General features: G+C 43.3%; 1 protein-coding gene across 1 annotated transcript; it reads right to left on the bottom strand.

The window, feature by feature from the left end:
• Nucleotides 1-2,718: 2,718 nt before the first annotated feature.
• Nucleotides 2,719-14,082, bottom strand: slc38a8a (solute carrier family 38 member 8a; the record flags this gene model as incomplete). Its single annotated transcript, XM_079223771.1, has 10 exons — nucleotides 2,719-2,821; nucleotides 3,439-3,490; nucleotides 3,563-3,765; nucleotides 4,115-4,262; nucleotides 4,531-4,645; nucleotides 9,134-9,191; nucleotides 10,102-10,206; nucleotides 10,970-11,126; nucleotides 11,216-11,414; nucleotides 13,876-14,082. The coding sequence occupies 10 exons, from the start codon at nucleotides 14,080-14,082 to the stop codon at nucleotides 2,719-2,721; spliced, it is 1,347 nt and encodes a 448-aa protein (XP_079079897.1).
• Between the last annotated feature and the right edge of the window lie 5,879 nt (nucleotides 14,083-19,961).

The raw sequence follows: 19,961 nt of genomic DNA, 5'->3' as shown, positions 1-19,961 counted from the left end.
TAGTATTAGGGCCATGCTACTCTTCAATGGGGTTTGTGCATTTCTTACCTTCTTTCTTTTCTAGTATTCCTATGAAGGAGACAGAGACTAAAATCTATTATATAATATATATATATGACTAGAAAAGTGGCATTTAAGAATGAACATTCACTTTTATGACAATGTTTAATGAAATATTAATTCTTAATGTATGTTTCAGTAAAAACAGCTTTCTCTTAAGTGTAGAGACTTAATGCAGGGATGCAAGTATTATATTTGGTCTTTAAGAATTATCTTGTTGAAATTCTAGATGATGTAGAGTGATGCAATTCAATAAAACTATAAAACTATAAAACTGAAAACGGTGGCTTTTAATTTGTAAACCCGTCCGATTCACATCATTTCATGCTGAAAGGTTCCGGCAGATCTGGGATCAGTTTGAACTTTCACTCATCCTGCGGTGGAGTTTCTTCCCAGACTCAAATTCAATCGTCCTGCATCACAAATGTTTGCATTACAGTTTTATAAGTGTTCGAATGGGAGAGCTACAAACCGTCCAGGTCACCCGATCTCAACCCCACAAAGAACAGGACGGGTGCAGGATGTGCTGCAGCCGCTTTAAAAGAGAGCACATTCAGCTTATTGGTCATGGCTACAGTGTCTCAGACCCATTCTAATTCTAAGCACATTTTGCAGAGTATGCACACTAAATACTGCAGATTTCCAGAGTGTGTTGTAGATGTACAGCCTTCTCCCACCATGCAATGCAAAACGGAAATCAAAGAGCTGCTCACGGCCAAAACGTAATCGGTGGTGGAAGAAGTACTCGCAGCTTCTTCTTTTTTAAAGTTACTGTGAGGAACTTTGAACTGATTCTAAAATAGTCTCCATGCAATAGTGCAAACGCCATCCAACACAGGCACCGTGCTGGAGACCCGGCACCTGTAATGATCGACACGCTGAGGGGAAGGAAGGGAAGAACCAGGACCGGGACTGAACAGGGCTCTGAAACAGTGCCTCTTTTGTCCAAAGGGACCGCCAAATTCTACACAAAATCAAGAGTTCCTTGTATTAGCTTCAAGTAAAACTTGCAACTCTTCCCTGTATAAAGAAAATAAAAATCCCACATTCAGGATTTGACTCAAAGGCACAAGGAGTAGTATGTATTTGTCTGTCACTGTTTGTAAACACGACCTGCAGCGTAGGCCCCTCCTCCCAGGCTCAGCGAGGGTTCAGGTGCACGCTTGTGGAAAACCAATAAAAGATTAACTGTTTTGGATTGAATTTTGTCCGCTTTTCACTTTGCTTATCTTTGTGTTAGAGGGATTATTTTTGACCAAGTCAATACATTGTACACTGATTTTTAGGAAAATCCTACTCATTGTGCCTTTAAGTAAAAATCGTTGTGTCATTTTATATATATATATATATATTGTTGCTGATTCACTATCACATAAGCAGCATTTACATTTCCACCACTCAATCAAATCAATTGTGAATGTCGGTGAGACACACAAGTCTCTAATAGATCTTAAAGAAGTATTAATCTATTTAATAATATTTCTGTCGCTTTGATTTTGACCACTCTTTTTTTTAAACATGCAATATTCACAAACAGCTTCACAGAGAATTCCTGTGAAAATAAATTCGCCAGCGGAACCAAGTGGTTGAGGGCAAAACAAAGCTGAGCTCACGACCACAGAGCAAGCTACTGGTTCAGGGCAAACAGATGCAGTCAACGAAGGTTTTCATATAAAAATTATTTTATTCAATTACCTTTTCATTAACTTCACATTCCCTGTTAACGTGACTACTTTGATATTTTATTTTTAAGTTAGAGTGTGCAACACTTTTTTTTAATGAACAATCAAAAGAAATGACATGACTTATTCACACACTTGCATCCAACTACACAGAGAAATCAAGAAGTCCTCCTCCCTCCCCGTTTGTTGTGGCAACCTCCGTCCACCCAAGTCTCCCCGAGACATTAAGTCCCGCCCACAGTTTGCAATATGTGTACTAGCAGAATGTCAGAAAAAACATGCAGTATTATGAGCCTGAGAGCTTTAGCGAACCACAGGAGCGTTTTACAGCTCATCGATTGTTCTCCCCTCCGGTGTATGAAGCCGTCTCTCTGTGGCTCGCCAGGCGACACCAGCAGGAGTCTTGGAAATATTCCCAAACCGGCCTCCTCCATCTCATAATCTAGTGGTAACCGGTTTACTGCACCATGTTTGGCACGCTTTCAATTAAAAAAACAAACAAACGTGTCTTCAACACCATGCCGATATGAGTTGGAGCTCCTTATCTTACCCGCATACTGGAAGTGTTAACGTGTTCGTGATGCAGGCGGGTCTAATGCCAACATGCTCAAATAAATGTGTCAGGAGATCGACTGCAATATAAACAAACTGCAGAAATACGTGAGGATGTCAATCAGATCGTCTCAGTATGGCAAGAGGCCGACGGAGCTCGGCCTCAGGTGCAACCAGGAACATTTATCCCGCATGAGAGTGACACACCTTGACCATGAAGGAGGGAGGATTCTTTGTTTTACTGGGTTTAGTCCATAGTGGGAAAGGCCAATAGTTGCATGTTTTAAAAGGAGCCACTTGAGAGTTCAGGGGTTGTGTCCATTTTTCCAAGTCCAGGGCGGCCATAGTTCACCATGGGCTCTTTAGGGGGAGAGGAAGGGGTTGTGATCTGGTCAACATCGGATCAGTGAGGGAGGAGGAAGGCTCAGATCTTTCCCAGGACCTGCATCACGGCGGTAGTGGTGCTCTGGCCGAAGATGAAAGCTCCGCAGAGCAGAGTCACCGCTCCCCACACCGTGAGGACGACTCTGGGGAGGAGCAGGGAAGAACAACATGTTATTACTGAAGAAAATGTTGCAAGCATCTCTCAAATCAGTCAGTAAAAAAAAAGAGGGGAAAAAAGCATCATTGTTTGGTCCATCTCAGTATATCTGTATACAAGTTGGCAAATTGGCCCCATTCAAATAATTGCGAAAATAGCTACTAGCAGTTCCTGTCGCCATGAATGTACAGACAACCGCCACTGGGCCACTTTGATACTGAAGGACATTAAAAGGAGAATCTTTTTCTATGATTTTATAGTCAGATTATTTGTATGTATTTGTATCTCACGGAACAGACGCGCTTCCATTTTATTAAATGTATCAATCATCTTTCGGGTCTGTGGATTTGATTTTTTCCGAAATAAGGTCCCCTTGGTGGTTCGTCGGAAGGGGCGGTGCTTATCTTCTCTATACGTTCATGTGGTTGACAGTGATTGACACAATCGGACCAAAACATATTTACAAAGTATCTGGAAGAACAAACACCACGAACGCTTTTACAGGTTTCTTAGCTTGTTTCACTGCATTTCATTCTCTGTCTCCCAATAAATTCCTTTGATCTTCATTTACAACACATTAAAACAAATGAAGTTGGTTCTCACCTGGTTTTACAGGAGACTGGCTCCGTCTGCATGGCAAACATCAAACAGAGCCCTGTCCAAAAACACATCACGGGGTTATAAAGGGTGGCAGTTATCGGCTATGACTCGGTCACCGGAGCGTTACCTGGGAAGATGAAGATGAAGAAGGCGCTGATCCCTCCGATGACACTGATGACCTTGCTGATGTCCGGCACGTACGTGGCGATGAGCAGCGTCACCGCCACCCACAGCACCGTCAGCACGTAGCGGCTGCGGCTCTCAAACGCCGCCGTCACCGCGCCGTGCCGCCTCCGCCGCCAGCTCAGCAGGGGGTCCTGGACCACTGATCTGGTGGGAAGGAGCATGTGTGTGTGTGTGTTTTTGATCAAGCAGCCAAAGCATAGACCTCTAGAAACATTGGAACCCGGGCAGAGAATATAAGGACCTTAAAGGTTCTGTGTACGACTCCATTTACTTTAAATAAAACTCATCCTACAGGGAACTTTACTCCAAACTTTCTTTCAACATTTCAGATGCTTTGGATCTTCTATGTAGCCCTTTATCATGCAAGTAGCCATATATGGTCATTTCCCCTGACAAAGTATTTCAATGAGTGCCCTATAAAGGGTGGAAAATGTCTCTTTTATAAAAGATGTCAACTGGGGTGATAGATATTCTTCGCGGCCGTGTGCCTGACCTGCCCAGCAGCAGGATGATGGGATAGATGGTGATGATGGAGATGCCAAACAGCAGCCGGGCGATGAGCATCAGAACGTCATCGCCGGTGTACGACATCAGGATGTCGGCCTTCACGTCCTTCCCGAATGTCAGGTACCCATAAGCCCCTGCAACAGAGGAAGGCGGAACATCAACGCCGACATTCTCACAACGGCGATGCTAACATGCAGGTACGTTCCCTCTTAGTTCAGCCTGCTGACATTTCTAATTGGCCCTGAACACAACGTGCGGCGGAGGAGGAACAGACTTCTCCGCATCAAAACCACCCCGGACACATTTGATTTCCTTTGGTGCGGAAGAGAGAAAAATTGGGTGCTTTAGAATTGTGGAAAAAGTGTGTTTAGACTTTAGAGGTTCAGTAGGAGCTCGTCCGACCTGTGAGGGAGTAGACGATGAGACAAAAGATCATGGAGACCACGGAGATGAAGACCCAGTGAGAGAGCCGCTGGTTCTCCATGCTGCTGTAGATGGTGATGGACGCCTCGTGGCACTTGAAGGAAACACAAGGGGATTAAAAAGGTGGTCTCTGTTTGGTTGGAGTTCATCTCTACAAATGTACATAGAAAAGTATAACAAATGAATGCAGAATCTGTTGGCAATGGGACAAGATTTGGGTTTGGGAAGAAGAAATGCACCGACCGATCGGCCACCGGCTGAGACTGACCGGTTTTCAGCTCATCGGCCGAAAAGTTTCAGATTTCTGATGTTTCAGATGTGAGCTCGTAAAGGAAACTTGAATAAATCCAGTTTTTTGATGCGGATGCTTCACAGCAAAATCAAAAATGATATTAAAGCAGAAATGATGACCTCTTGTTATATATATAAAAAACTACTAATGCCGAGATGTTTTCTTTTCTATACAATTATTTCTTAATCATTTAAAGTGTGTTTTTATGCAAATATTAACGAAAGATGACAATGACAAAGTAATATGCTAACATTTATTTTTTTTTTACTTTGGGATGGTTGAAACTATTTTCGTGACAGTGGTTAAAAAAATAATAAAAAGTCAGTCTGGAGACTTGCTGTCAATGTTAAGTTCTTAGAAAGAAAGTTGTAATCAGCAGGTCAGAACATCTAAAACATTGTAATCAGCCATGAAAATTGCAATCAGTGCGTCTCTAATCGGAAGCGTTTAAATTGCTTTTTAAATATATATCCAGTGCAAATCGGATACTTGTTTAATGATCCATCACAGACGTGGCCTCTCAACTTCATTCTCGTGTCTAATTGTTGACAATTGGAGCGTCACCATTGACCAGCACATGAAGTCTTGGCTCCGTTATCCGGGTATCTGTCTGCCGACTCCACCTGATCGTTGCCCCCAAGAGGCTAAAACCAGGCATGAAAACAGGTCAGGGGTGAAAAAGGTGAGAAGGATATTACCCCTCTAGGGGGGTCCGGGGGCATGCTCCCCCGTAAGAAAATGCTTAATATTCCATATTTTAAAGCATCAATCTGATGCATTTTGAGATGCTTTTTTTGCCAACCTGGGGAGAGCTGGAGAAACTTAACTTCAGCCATGAGTCAAAAAGTATTATGGCCTCCTTACTAAGTATTATGCAAGCCATTTCATGCTGTCACTGGGTCTAACATTTACAGTCAGACCTGCAAACTCATGAGTAGGGTTGGGTACCGAGAACACGATAGGATTTTGATGTATCGATACTATTAAAATAGCGCGGATCAGAGCTCACTCCTCCGCTCTCTGTTGTCCGCCTGCATGCAGAGCGGGGCTGGAGGGGGCGGGGCTTCCAGCGCTCACACAACACTCGCAGCGCGCGCACACAGAGATCGCTGCAGACACGAGCACGAGCTTTTGAACGTCCGTCCTCGGCTTGATGGAACAAATCTCTCTAGTTGATATTAATGATGACGTGTAGTCCAGTAAAGCAGCAGTTTTAGGATCCAACAGTCTGAGTTCTGTTGCACACGGTCCCATCAGGCCACCTGATGCTTGTGTCTGTTCTTTTTTTAAATATATATTGTTTATAGTTTATAGTTAAAAGGTTTGAAGCTGTAGTTTGAAGACAAGTGTGTTGCGTGTATTTATTTATTTATATGTAAAGTATACTTTAAACAGTTAATATATTGTTAAATTTTAAGAAAAGGAATTTCCTTGGCAATAAAAAAGTATCGGTACAGGCACCGTTTAGGCACCGGTATCGTTTTAAAACTATCGGTTTAGCACCGGTATCGGAAAAAACCCAAACGATACCCATCCCTGCTCATGAGGGGTGAAAAAGGTGACACAAGGGGGGGGGGGGGGCAGTGACGGGCGAGTCAGTGCCGAACAGCGTCACTCGTCGAGAAGCTGACAAACTATGATCATTATGGGTTTTAATTCTTCTTTTGTCAATACCCAAGTGTGTATGTATATATATATATATATATACATACATACACTACCGTTCAAAAGTTTGGGGTCACCCAGACAAATGCTCTGCAATTTCTCTCATGGAATAATCTTCATTTCAAAGAACAAGAACAGACTGGCGAGTTTCACATGAAAGTTCTCTTTTTCTGGCCATTTTGAGAGTATAATGAACCCACACATGTGATGCTATGCATAGGAAGGCCAGTTGTAAAGCTTCTCGCTCCAGCATAACTGTTTTAAGTTGTGCTAACATAATTGCACAAGGGTTTTCTAATCCTCCATTAGTCTTCTATGCGATGAACAAACACAATGTACCATTAGAACACTGAGTGATAGTTGCTGGAAATGGGCCTCTATACACATATATAGATATTTCATTAAAAACCAGACATTTCCACCTAGAATAGTCATTTACCACATAAACAATTTATAGTGTATTACTGATTTATTTAATGTAATCTTCATTGAAAAAAACAGTGCTTTTCTCTGAAAAATAAGGAAATTTCTAAGTGACCCCAAACTTTTGAACAGTAGTGTGTGTGTGTGTGTGTATATATTTTGTAGACTTAATACTTACAATATGCAATACTGCTGTACTATACTGAATATTGTTTTGCTACTACAACATTTCACTTCACAATATTACACTTATATGCCATAATATGTATAATGTACTAGCCTTTTTATTTTATTTGACCATATTATGTCATACTGTTATACCACTTTACTTTGAGGAGACGTCACTGTTAGTCTAGAACACTGAATAATGTTTCCACCAGGTAAACCTGAACATGCACATCTCTCTCTCTGTGACAGTGATTATAACCGCATAACTATATAGATTATAATTAACTGGAGGATACACTTTTTCCTACACGTAGATCTTAAACCCTTAAATATAAACAGTAGCCCGGCCACCCTACAGAGGAAACTCATTTCGTTTTTTTTATTAAAATAAAAGTTGGATAAAATCTCCATTGTCCTCTCCTTATATGTAGTGAGGTGTCGGTAGGTAGAACTGCAGTGCCGCTGACTCGCCGCTCTCCTGTCTGACGTCACACGCTGACACGGACTCTCCGCTGCCAGTAATCTCACTTGCTGTCTCTCCAACAACGTTAGCTAACGTGTTAGCTAGCTGACAAGTTTGCCATTAAAAAACTGGTGGGAGGGAAATGAAGCCGCTGTAGACATCTTAACGCTGATTGGCCAAGACTCGAGACGTCAAAGATCTTCTATTGCTAAGATGATCACGACCTCAGTTTTTTTTTCCGTGTCCCACTCCAATCTCAGAAACGGCGGACAGTTGACCCCCGCTCCCAAAAACAAAAACTCTTCGGATCTACACGATTCACGTGGATGACATATTTTGGTTTCAAAACGACGAATTTCGCTGAAAGGTGAGGGATTTTCATGCCTGTAAACCGACCGGCAGGATTTGGTTGGATTAAACCCCCGAGTTTAGAAACAGATCCCCGGCGGATCAAAACGGAGACAAGCTGCTGGTCGCACAGCTTGTGTGGCTCTCTAACAGCCAGCCTGAGGTCTCCCTCATCCGTCTGGAGCTCACGGGGAAAGGTGAGGGTCCAAAAGTCTTATTATCTGTGATCTCTCTGCTGTGTGATGAACCGAGATGAGATAGGGAATTAAATGAAGGCTGTGGGCGCCGAGTAGCACGATGGGGTGAGTTAAACAATCCCAGAGGTCAGGATACAGAGTCTTGTCCCCACTTGATCCCAGCTGCCATCACCTGGTTTTAAATTCCTCTTCCCCTTTCCTCCTCCTCCTCCCCCTCCTCCTCCTCCTCCTCCTCTCCTCTCAGGATCTCATCAGCTCTCTTTTCAATCCTTTGCGGCGCAATCACTCACCCGGAGGAAAGCATGTCTCCGTGTGTGTGTTTGTGCGACAGGACATGCATCAGTCCGCTTGTGCTTTCTCCTCCTTTTATTAGACCCCGCCAGCGTCCCTCAGGGGGTTACCTTGGCAACTTGGGAAGTTATACATCAGTCCGTCTTACTTTAGATTGACAGAGTGAACGCTTAGTGTGGACCCTAGCTGGCTTTTAAATAGGAAAAGCACGGTCTCTGAGATCCTGCGGAGCGCAGAGGCCCCCAGCCTGCTGACCTTTACGACACTTTAACACACACACACACACACACACACTCCTGAAAAGGTCCAGTTCCCTAGGTTCATTGAGAAAAAAAAACACTATACTACTTCAATATCTGCCATTTGTCGAGGATTATTGGCTGAACTCAATACAATGGTGAATGGAATCATGTATGCGCTGCTCACAGCACTGAATCATTACATATAAACATGTTTAAAAACATAAATGTGTTTTCTGTCATTTAGTTGAACCATAATGTTGTAAGTCAAACAGTTACAAAGCTTTTACGCTTCATCCCTTGCTGGGTAATCACTAGATGTAGTCACTGCATGTATGTGCAATCCTGCAGCAAAACTTCAGCAGCGCACTCGCGCATGAACCTTTTGCACACAGCGGCAGACTCGACGGCCTCCAGCCTCACCACAGCATGCCGTCCAAACACGTGTTAACCGGGTCTACGAGGGGTTTCACATGAATACCAATGTCAAACTCACCTGGAAACCAAAGCAGATGGTCGGTATGACGCTGAACATGGAGGACCAGGAGCCGATCCTGCACACAGACAGGAGGAGATACATTTTATTTTTCTTCCCCGGAGTTCACAAATGCCACGAGATGAAGCAGAAAGCCGCTATTATTAGGGCAACGTTCATAATGCCGTGGCATTTAGGAAACCTTCACCAGAGAGTTCAGCCGTCAATCACGTTAGATTTATATATGGCAGAGAAAAGACAACCTCAAAATCCAAAACTTTACTTTTTGTTGGTTTTCTTTCTGCACATATACACACATATATATATATATATGTATATATATATATAGTATTACATATATAGTATTACATATATACGTGTCGGGATGGGGTTGACGGAAGGGGAGTTTTTTGAGTGGGAAGAACTGCGGCTGGTGGGGGTTAAAGACAGGTGTGTGTGTGTGTGTGTGTGTGTGTGTGTGTGTGTGTGTGTGTGTGTGTGTGTGCTTGCGGTCCCGGGTTCTGTAAGGAAAAAGAGTGTCGACAGTCTCAACAAAGCCAGGTATTTTCGGCCTATGTGTTGGCACAGGCTCCTGTCTATATATTCATTTATAGACCTCCAGAGGAGCAAATTAGTTGTTATGGGTTACCGCTATCATTTATCTCATGTGATTATTGCACAATTTGTAGCCTTTGTTTTTGGTGTCAATAAAAAAAAGGTACTTGAAGTCCGACGTGAATGTCATGAAATAAATACTGTGAACAGGAAGAGAACTTTTGTTGCGCGAGACAGAAAACAAGCAAGTGAACTCCGGCATCGATAGTCCATCCACTCCTGATGGACCCAATTAATCTGACACATCTACTCTCTAGACTCAATTTGACTTCACAAGCCGTTTGTGACCAGTGGAGCAAATGGATAGTTTGGAGGCCTGGATACCATCATTTGTGTCTCCCCACACACACACACACACACGCATAAATACATACCCACTGGTGTAGAGAGGCGAGATGTGAACCACAACAGATGGCGTGGCGTGGTATTTGATGATGATGGCGATGGTCAGGTAGCTGGCAGCCAGAGTGCCAAGACCACTGTGGGAGGACAGAGACGAAGTCAGACAGAAGTCAGACACGCGGTGAGACATTGAGGTCAGAAGTGCAATGGATGTCTGGAAACTGAAGGACAAAAATTGCGCAGGGTGGGAGTGGTTTCCCTGTACAGAGGATGTTGGATGTGTACAGACCGCAAAGGCAAACTTTTTGGGCTGTACAATATGAATTGAATTGAAAACAAAATTGGATTTCTGAATTGTTTGACTTCCCATAGATTTTTCAGGGGTTGTTGAGCTGCTCTCCAATAAGATATTTTGTGCATAAATTAGACATTTTGAAATGTAGGCGGTACTCGAGAAAAGCTTCTCAAAAATATACATGAAATATATGCATGAAATTACATTTTTCAATCCCGCTTGGTGGAAATCTGGGTTTTAGCTTTTGACTTACGTTGTTATGCATCGCAGTGTTGGGGAAGAGGAGATTTTAAGCCAATGGAGCACTACTAGAAAGGCTAAGTGGTCACCAAAGATAGTAGGTACCAGAAATACTTCAAATTAGATTTTTAAGTTTGACGTTTTTTCTCATTAAAATACATATTATTTTGAGTTTTATTAAACTTTTAATTATAGTTTGAGTGTTAGTTAGTTCGTGTTATTTTATTGTATTATTTTATCTAACCCTTTGGTCGAGAACAAGACAACAAGTACTGGCCAGATTAGCCATCAGATGTATAGTAATAATCTGATACTATAATAATGAATATACGAAACAATTGGGCCCCTGGACCCCCGCGTGTCACCTGATGTATTTCTGAATGCTGATCTCTTTGGGGATGGACAGCGGCAGGATGAGGAAGAAGCAGAGCAGCACCAGCCCAAAGTGCTGGTCTGTGTAGAAGTGGTACGGCATCTCCGACGCCGGCAGATCCGTGATCCGCTCGTACAGGGAGCCGCACACTGGAAAGGTTATAAATAAAGTTACTATGTCAAATCCCAAATATGAAGAAGGCCCTGCCTGCCTGCGCTCTCCGAACTCTCCGACTCACACTTCTCCAGCTGGTCGTCCACGATCACGAGGAAGGCCACCGAGATCATGAAGAGGTTGAAGACGAAGCAGACCTCACACAGCTGACCGATGGCCGGCCCGCACAGCTGCTTCACCACCGCCTGGTAGGTGCACTGGCCACTGATGGACGACGAGTAGCCCAGGATGATCAGCCCACTGACCAGGAACACGAGGGAGACCTGAGGGGAGGGGGGGAGGCGGAGCCGAGAGACACGGATGAGATCGCATCCAGACCAAGTACCTTAAAGTCTCTTAAGTCTCTGCTGAAGCGCCTTATGAATTACTCAGATGGAACACAATATATCATGGAATATAAAGATCTACACGTCCATTCAGACAACATTTTACTTTTGAGAATTGGGTCTTTTGTTCAATGAAAAAACGATTTCAGAAGATACTTAGCCTGAAGTTACACTTTCTTTCTTCTTCATTGACACTGTCTGGTCTAATCCTCTCATCTTTTTAACACTAAGACCACTGCTGGATGCCTGAGTGGTTGAGCACCATGTTGAGGCTGTAAAGCAGTCTGACGAGCCTATCTGGCTTTTTGAGATTGAACCTGATGGGAGAGAAAACAATGTGACTGAGGAAAACTACTAAGTGCTCAAAAGGCTATAGAGCCAGAGAGAGACACACAAAAGGGAAAGAGACACAGAAACAGGGAGTTACTGAACTCCAATGAGAAACTTGTTGAAATTGTAAAAAGTAAAGTGTTTCTCCCAGTAGCAGGAAGACAAACAGCTCACAATCTAAACAGAGAGAAGGGAATAACCATTGGAGGGAGGGAGGGAGCATCTTTACGGTCCAAGTCTCCAGCCTGGACAAACAAATTACATAATTTATGCAAATAGGCTCTGTGAAGTAACTGAAAGGTGGAAAAAAAAATGCACGGGAGTGACGATGGAAGAGTGCAGAAGAGCGAGCTCGGACACAAATTAAACCCACAAAAAAAATCCATGATCCAATTACGCTCCAAAGTTGCTGCCAAGTGTCGAGTCAGATATCTAGCACCACTGTAAGGAGACCTGGCCGGATTCTAAAGTCAAAGTAGGAAAAGAAAACTCTTAAACTCTGGTGACCTCGTTCAGCTCCAACTACACTGACTGTACAAGATGTTTTTGTGGTGGAGATTATAGGGGGAAAGCTCCTAAACAGTACATAATGAGCTGAACGGAAATGTTTAATCCAGCCATTGATTAAATATATTAAAGGGCGCTAATCTTAAAGAACTGCGTAGCGCAGGGCGTCATCCCGGGTCAAGGTGGGATTAACAGAGGGTCTCATAGACAACACCACATGACCCTGTTCGCAAATATTTCATTCATTATCGGTAATCTAGAGATTGCTTTTATATATCATTCATTTAATATATAAAAACAAACCAATGTAATTCTCCTGTGACGTGTTTGCAAAAGATGCATCACACAAAACAGTACTCAACTTAATGAAAAAGACATAAAACACAGTTAGCAAATAGTTGAGAATCTTTTGGAATAACCTGAACCCTCCATTAATATTAGTGAAAACAAAGACCGAAAAGACGTATGAACGAGGTCCTCTCATGAAGACGCTGGATATGAAACCGAGGGGTCCCTCCGATGCTCTATGAAGCTTTTTTGGTTTTACAGCACAATGATCGGATCGTTTGGTTTCACCGTTTTTATCCAACGAGCTGAAGAAAATTGTATTAAACAAACAAAAAACATAACGGCGCTGAAGTTTGAGTGAATATTGGACTTTTTGTCTGGCGGGACGACAGAGAGAAAGTGACGCTAAATTGATGCTAATGTTGCTACGTGTAATTAGGTGACCGTTTGCTAACGTGTTAGCCAAAAAAAACATACGTCGCAGCTTTAAAGTAAATATTAAAGTTGTCCGCGAGTTACGTTTCAGACGTTTTGGTGGATAAAACTCTTTTTGTTTCAGGACGAGATAATTCACCCATTGGAGGACGGGCCAAGAGACCGAGAGGTGGCAAATCAAACATCCCACAAATGAACATGACATTAAACCTGACACCACATTAGTGTGTCCAAAGTCTGCAACCGTTCAGATGCACTGAACTTGATACTTCTCAATCATCAAATCAATGGTGGAAAGAAATTAGATCAATATTTCTATTAAACTCTTGGACAGTTTGATCTTTAGAGTTGGGAGAGGAATGCTTGGTTTAGATTCTCAGATGGAAGAGTGTGCCGGTTCCTTAGCAGAGTTTCCATAATCCATATGAGAAATGGGATTTGTGTGAAGTCCTTTTTCCACATATATAGAGACAGATATCAAGTTAAGTTTCTGGCTCAAAGTGAAGGCCAACTAGTAAAAGGTTATGCACAATGAGTTCTGGTTTGGGCTGAAGACTATATGCAAAAAAAACAGTTTTAAATCCCAGAAATGATGTTCAAAGTCTCAGAGGTGAGAGAAGAGGTGAGCAACAGACGTCAGTAGATAAGACGCAACTCCCATACAACACACTTCCAATAAAAGTACAAAAAGTTACCTTTTCCTTTTCTTTTTGTCTTTTTTAAATAAATAAATCACCTTTACAAGCCGTTAAACTGCACCAAGAGCGCAGACAATTACATCATCATCATCATCATCATCATCATCATCATCATCTTTTCATCTCATCAAAATGCCCACCAGCTCGACGGTGACGGCGCTGCGGACGCCGCCGGCTCTCTCGAAGGCCCAGGGGAAGTTGAGGAGGCCGGCGCCCAGGGCGGACTTCAGCATGATGAAGATGGCCCCCAGGGAGCCGAGCCGCGGCCCGGGGGCCACGTCCAGCGGCGGCTTGGCCGAGGAGGCTGAAGCCAGCAGGCTGATGCTCTCTCTGGCCAACTCCTCCATGCTTTCGACCGGCGGGGAGCTCGCGCTGGGACACACTGACGCACACACGCGCGCGCGCTCACGAGCTGCATACATACGTCCGTCCGCACGGGCGGCCGGGCAGCGCGCGGACACTCCTCGGCCGGCGGGTCGCGAGCTGAGCAAGGGTGAGCCGGGTGGGAGGGGGCGGGGCGGGGTTGGACCCCGATGGAGAGCTGCTGCTGCTGCTGCCTTCACTTGTAGCTCGGATTTTTGAACGAGCCTCTCAGAGAGAGCGAGAACCCCAGGGGACTTTTACATGACATTTGAATCCATCATTGTGAATAACGATGTATTAGTGTCGCAGTGAGGTGCGGTAGCATAATAATGGAGCAGCCTCTGTGAATCCTCTGTGAATGAAAAGGCTTCAACTTTATCATGAATCACAAAGCAACGTGTTTCTTAACAAAATGTACAAGCTCAAGGGGTTCATAAATTAGTCATGATAAAAAAAGAAAATTAAAAGAAAAAATATATTCAACTCACAATGTATTTCATTTATTTGTAACGGGCCATGTACAATATGGCAACATACACCTTTATAGTTTATGTATCGTACCATGCAGTTAGCTTTAAGCTGTCATCTCTGTTAGGTAACACAACAGCACTGAACAAACAGGACGGCACACATAATGCAAAAGGTATACACCCTCATCACACACATACACACACACACAAAACTCAAACTATTCACACAGTGTGTGGCGGGCAGTGTGTCTGCGTTAGGCTGCCTTGCTCACTGTCAATTCTGTTGATGTCAACATGTGAAGTGGAAGAAAAATGAGAGTAGGAACTGTTTGGATAAAACAATCTTGGCACATGGGGACGTCTGTGTGGAGACTTACTACTTGGGTCCAGACCGGCCGGCTATCCCATGCAGTAAAGTCAGTTAAGTCAGTCCCGGGCAGGCTCACTGAAATTCACTGGATAAGCTGGACACTCCCACGGACAAAAAAGGCAGCTCCCTTCCTCATTGATGAAGGAGCGATATTAGTTATATTAGTTTTATAGGGAGAGAGTTCTTTCAGATCGCCAGGATCCATCCTTTACATTATCATGACTTCCTGTACGCGGCGCTATAGATTTTGCCGGCAAGAAATAATTTATTTACGAAAGCTTCTCGAGCCGCGGACATTGATCACTACAGGCGCAGCCGATCGCCCGTCTCAGACACAGACTATCAGCCGCTGCATGCCGCTGTTCTTAAGTTTATTTAGCTCTTAAGAAACTTATGGATGTGTTGAAAGCACTCATAATTATATGACAGTGCTATTAGTACACCATACATATCATTATTGTAGAACATGATTAAGGTGATCGTGATGAGAATACAGAGAATCACACACAATTTCCGCCCATACACATATTCAAACTAAATATACACATACATAGTACATGATTCATACGTGCATACAGTACATATATCCTCATAAATATATATTTATTCAAATATAATCTGATTGATTTGGGTGATGAAGCACTTCAAATTAGCCGATACATTTTCTTAACACTGACGCATTTAACTTGTCTGATATATTTGCGACGCTTGTGTCTCGCAGCAGGGGCGGAGTTAAAGTTGCGTTCACGGCAACAATGTTGCAAAAACGTTGGAATATTCCCAATGCGTTTGCTGTGAATGACTACGGTATTGACTTCCTCATATGCCTTCATGATCATCTCCTGCTTCTCATTAGAGAAATAAAAAGAGGTTCCTCTGAGTTTATTTGCCATTGTACTGTTAGAACATCGTGGTGTCAGTGCTCCATTATTATCCCTTCTGAAGAGGAGCGGGCGCGCATTTATCCAGATGACTGACGTCTGGCTACAATTAACGAGACCGTTTCAGCCGTGAAGAAACCCAGATAGCCTGATGTCAATCATCTCGCTAATTTAAGATGGAGATTAGGACATTTGCTTGACTTTGTTTAGCCAGGTACGAGAAATAGGGCCCAGGTGTCGCACCCTTCATGAGTCCTGATGGATCCAGGGAGGCCTCTTCTTTTTTTCTTCTTTCTTTTTTTGAGGACCACAGCAGAGTCTGCGTTTCCTGTTTCCTGCTCGCACGACATCATCGGCTGCCTCCTAGTTGATTGCAAGCGCATCCGTCAGACGACCCAGATGGTGTCAGTAGACGCGCTGTGCCCTTTTGGTCGATCAATATTTCTGATCTTTGGAGCCGCAGGTAGGATATCACGTGATTCCAAGTTGAGCGAAAGCTGAAGTCCCAGTGAAGTCACAAGTCGTTTGTCTAAGTCGCCTGATTCATGACTCGAGTCGGACTCCAGGCCAAGTCATGTGAACTCGAGTCACGGCTCCTTTTTATTAATTTTTTAAAGACTCAAATCAGCCAGCGACACATTTAGATCTTGGCCCCGAGGAAAACTGATGAAAGGAGTGGGCGGGCCATGTGAACAGGTGAGGCATACAGGCTGGTAGGACACATGACGAGGGAGGAACTGATGAAGTGAAGGCCGGGAGGGTTTGAGGGGTTCAGCTCAGAGCCGCCGCCGTGTCTCTTTCAGGCGACCTGATCGTCCTGACAGGAAGTCCTGGCATCTGGGAACCGTGGAGGGAAAGAGGGCATGTGACCTCCACTCACCACCGGCTTTCCCAAATCTCGTTAGCACAGCTAGCTGGCTCCGGGGTCATTTCCCACTTTCCCAAGGCTCCGGGGGAGATTAGCCCTCCGGTGGGGCCGTCATCCAAGAGGACGGGTGACAGATTCACAGGCTGATCTGGCCTATTAGGCCCGGATAAAGAGCCAGAGCTCAGACCCCCGAGCACACCGACGCACATCACCTCTGATGAAATCAACCTGCATCACTGAATTCGGCCCACAACCAACACTAAAACCACGAGTGAGATGGAATTAGTCCATTCAATCTGTAATCACTAAAGAAATTTCATCATTATTCCTCCACACAGACATTTCACTAACTTACGGAATGGGAAAAGGAATTAACGCGTGTCACAAGAGCAACCTCCCCTTCTCGGTTTGTGGCGACATGTGGCCGAATGTTTTGGCAGGTTCCATCAAACTTCAAGAGATTGGAAGGAAAACTGGAGGCATGTTGCCGATTGACATTGCTGACAATTTTAACTGGACAAAAAACGTTGACAGTCGACGAGTGAACTGCAAGGTCTTCCTGAAAAATAGTGAAATCATCAGGTGTCCTGGCTTTCCTAAACTGTAATGCAATGTCCCCAATGTATCTAGGGCCAGTGAGCTTTCTGCATAACATTACCCTCACCGGTCAACTGTTGAATAAATAGAGAAAAAATTAATTATTCTTTTCTGAGATAAAAAAACAACAGGTTTTGTCTCTTCGTGATGTAACTGGTGAGATCACCGGTGTTCTGCATTGTGTGGTGGGAGTTGTGTTCACGCTCACAGGTATTGACTTCACTCTCTGGGATCGTTGAAATAACACATGCATTGTATTCCGAAGGCGCACAATGTGCAAGACGAGACGCACAGAGCGCCTTCTCAACGAAACAAAAAAACTAAAACTGTACCAAGACAAACTTCACAAACTTCAACACCGGAAGGGGCGGGACTTGGCCTCTCCACTCTCTTCATCCATCAGTCGCTGCCCCCCGCAGCACAGAGTTATAAGAGTTATGATACGAGGATTAAAGGTGAATGTCATCGTTATTCCATTGTGCGTGGCCTCTGACATCGGGACTCTTACGCTCACATGCCCAGCCAGCAACAGGCCCATGATTCATCGGAGGACTCGACCCATTGCATCATGGGGAAAGTCTTGCCCTCTGCAGGCTTCAGATCACAGCTGAGAGCAACAGCTCCTCTCAAAGGGGACGAATGGATGAATTATTTTATGACAAAATACTGCATTGCTGATTTCAGCAGTTTTTTTATGTTTTACCCATCTGTACATTGTTGCTTCAATCACCGCCCCTATTAAGCCCACGTAACATACTCATTTGTTATTACAATATAAGGAACTCATATTTTAAATAAGACAGACCATAGAATAGTAGTTGAATTATATATATGTATATATATATATATTTATATATTTTATCAATACGCTGATACATTAGCTGCATGGTATGGTTCATTGCAATGACAAACAGCATGATAAGCATATATAGTTGACCTTTGTGCAGTTTCTATTTTACTGTTCAATAGACGGTAAATGTGTATGTTTTCTACTTTTCATATGTTAGTGCATCACAAACAGACACACGACCATTACAAATATAAATATAATGTCATTTGTCTGTTGCAGTTTCCAGCTTCGTACAGCTTAATGTCCTCGTCTCCATCCCGTATATATATATATATATATATATATATATATATATATATATATATATATATATACATATATAGACATATCTATACATTTACATATATCTACAGTATATACATATACGCATATATATATACAAACGCACAGATATAGATACATATATATAGACATATATACACACACATATACATCCACATATACACCCACACACACACACACCTATATATAGACACACACAGTACATACAGTCAGGGCCATAAGTATTTAGACTGTGACTGGTTTGATGGCCAGGTGTGGCCTGTTCCCTCTTTATTTCATGACAAATTAAGCAGATAAAAAAGTCTGGAGATGATTCAAAATGTTGAGTTTGCATTTGGTAGCATGAGGACCAAAGAGCTGTCAATGCAAGTGAAGGAGATAAACTACACAAACCTATCAAGCAGATAGCAGACACATTAGTCATACAACATCAAAAGATCTGGAAGACCACAGAAGGCCCACAAAAGGTCATTGCTAAAGAAGCTGGCTGTTCAGTTGGGTGGAAGGAAACCTGTTTAGAAAAATGTGCACAAGCAACAGGGATAACCGCAGCCTTGTGAGGATTGTGAAGCAAAGCCCATTCAAGATTCTGGGCCTGCGGCTGGAGGCAGAGCTTCAAGAACCACCACATTCCTGGTGCCAAGCCACTCCTGAACCAGAGACCACGTCAGAAGCGTCTGACCTGGGCTCAGAGAAACAGGACTGGACGTTGCCCAGCGGTCCAAAGTCCTCTTTCCAGACGAAAGTACATTTTGCATTCCATTTGGAAATCAAGGTCCCAGAGTCTGGAGGAAGAGTGAGAGGCACACAACCCAAGCTGCTTGAGGTCCAGTGTGAAGTTTCCACAGTCAGTGATGCTTTGGGGAGCCATGTTATCTGCTGGAGTTGGTCCAAAGTCAGCGCAGCCATCTACCAGGACATTTTAGAGCGCTTCACGCTTCCCTCTGCTGACGAACTTAATGGAGAAGCGGGTTTCATTTTCCAGCAGGACCTGCCCACACTGCCAAAAGCACCAACACCTGGTTTCATGACCACGGTATTACTGTGCTTGATTATCCAGCAAACTCGCCTGAACTAAACCCCAAAGAGAATCTTTTATTGTGAAGAGGAAGATAAGACACTAGACCTACTTTTCAATAGGCAAACGTTTGTCTTAAAATATATATTCTTAATTGGCCTTATGTAATGTTCTACTTTTATGAGATACTGAATTTGGGGTTTTCATTCGCTGAAAGCCATAATCATCCAAATTAAAAGAAATAAACACTTACAAAATATCACTGTGTAATCAATCTGTATAATATGAGTTTCACTTTAATTGAATTACTGAAATGAATTCACTTTTCGATGATGTTCTAATTCATTGAGATGCACCTGTATATCAGGTGATTTCAAACTGAAGAGCAGCAGTGTGTCAGAATAAAATGACAACGATCATATCTGAGAAGTGCTATATCTTTTGTAGAAACTAATTAAAAATCAAACAGAACCAAAGCATTTACAGCCACAAAGAAAACACACAATAACGCAGCACTTTGATTATGC

The sequence above is a fragment of the Taurulus bubalis genome, assembly GCF_910589615.1.
Source record: "Taurulus bubalis genome assembly, chromosome: 9".
In the NCBI taxonomy this organism is placed as follows: Eukaryota; Metazoa; Chordata; class Actinopteri; order Perciformes; family Cottidae; genus Taurulus; species Taurulus bubalis.
This window is presented reverse-complemented; position numbering and strand designations above follow the sequence as displayed.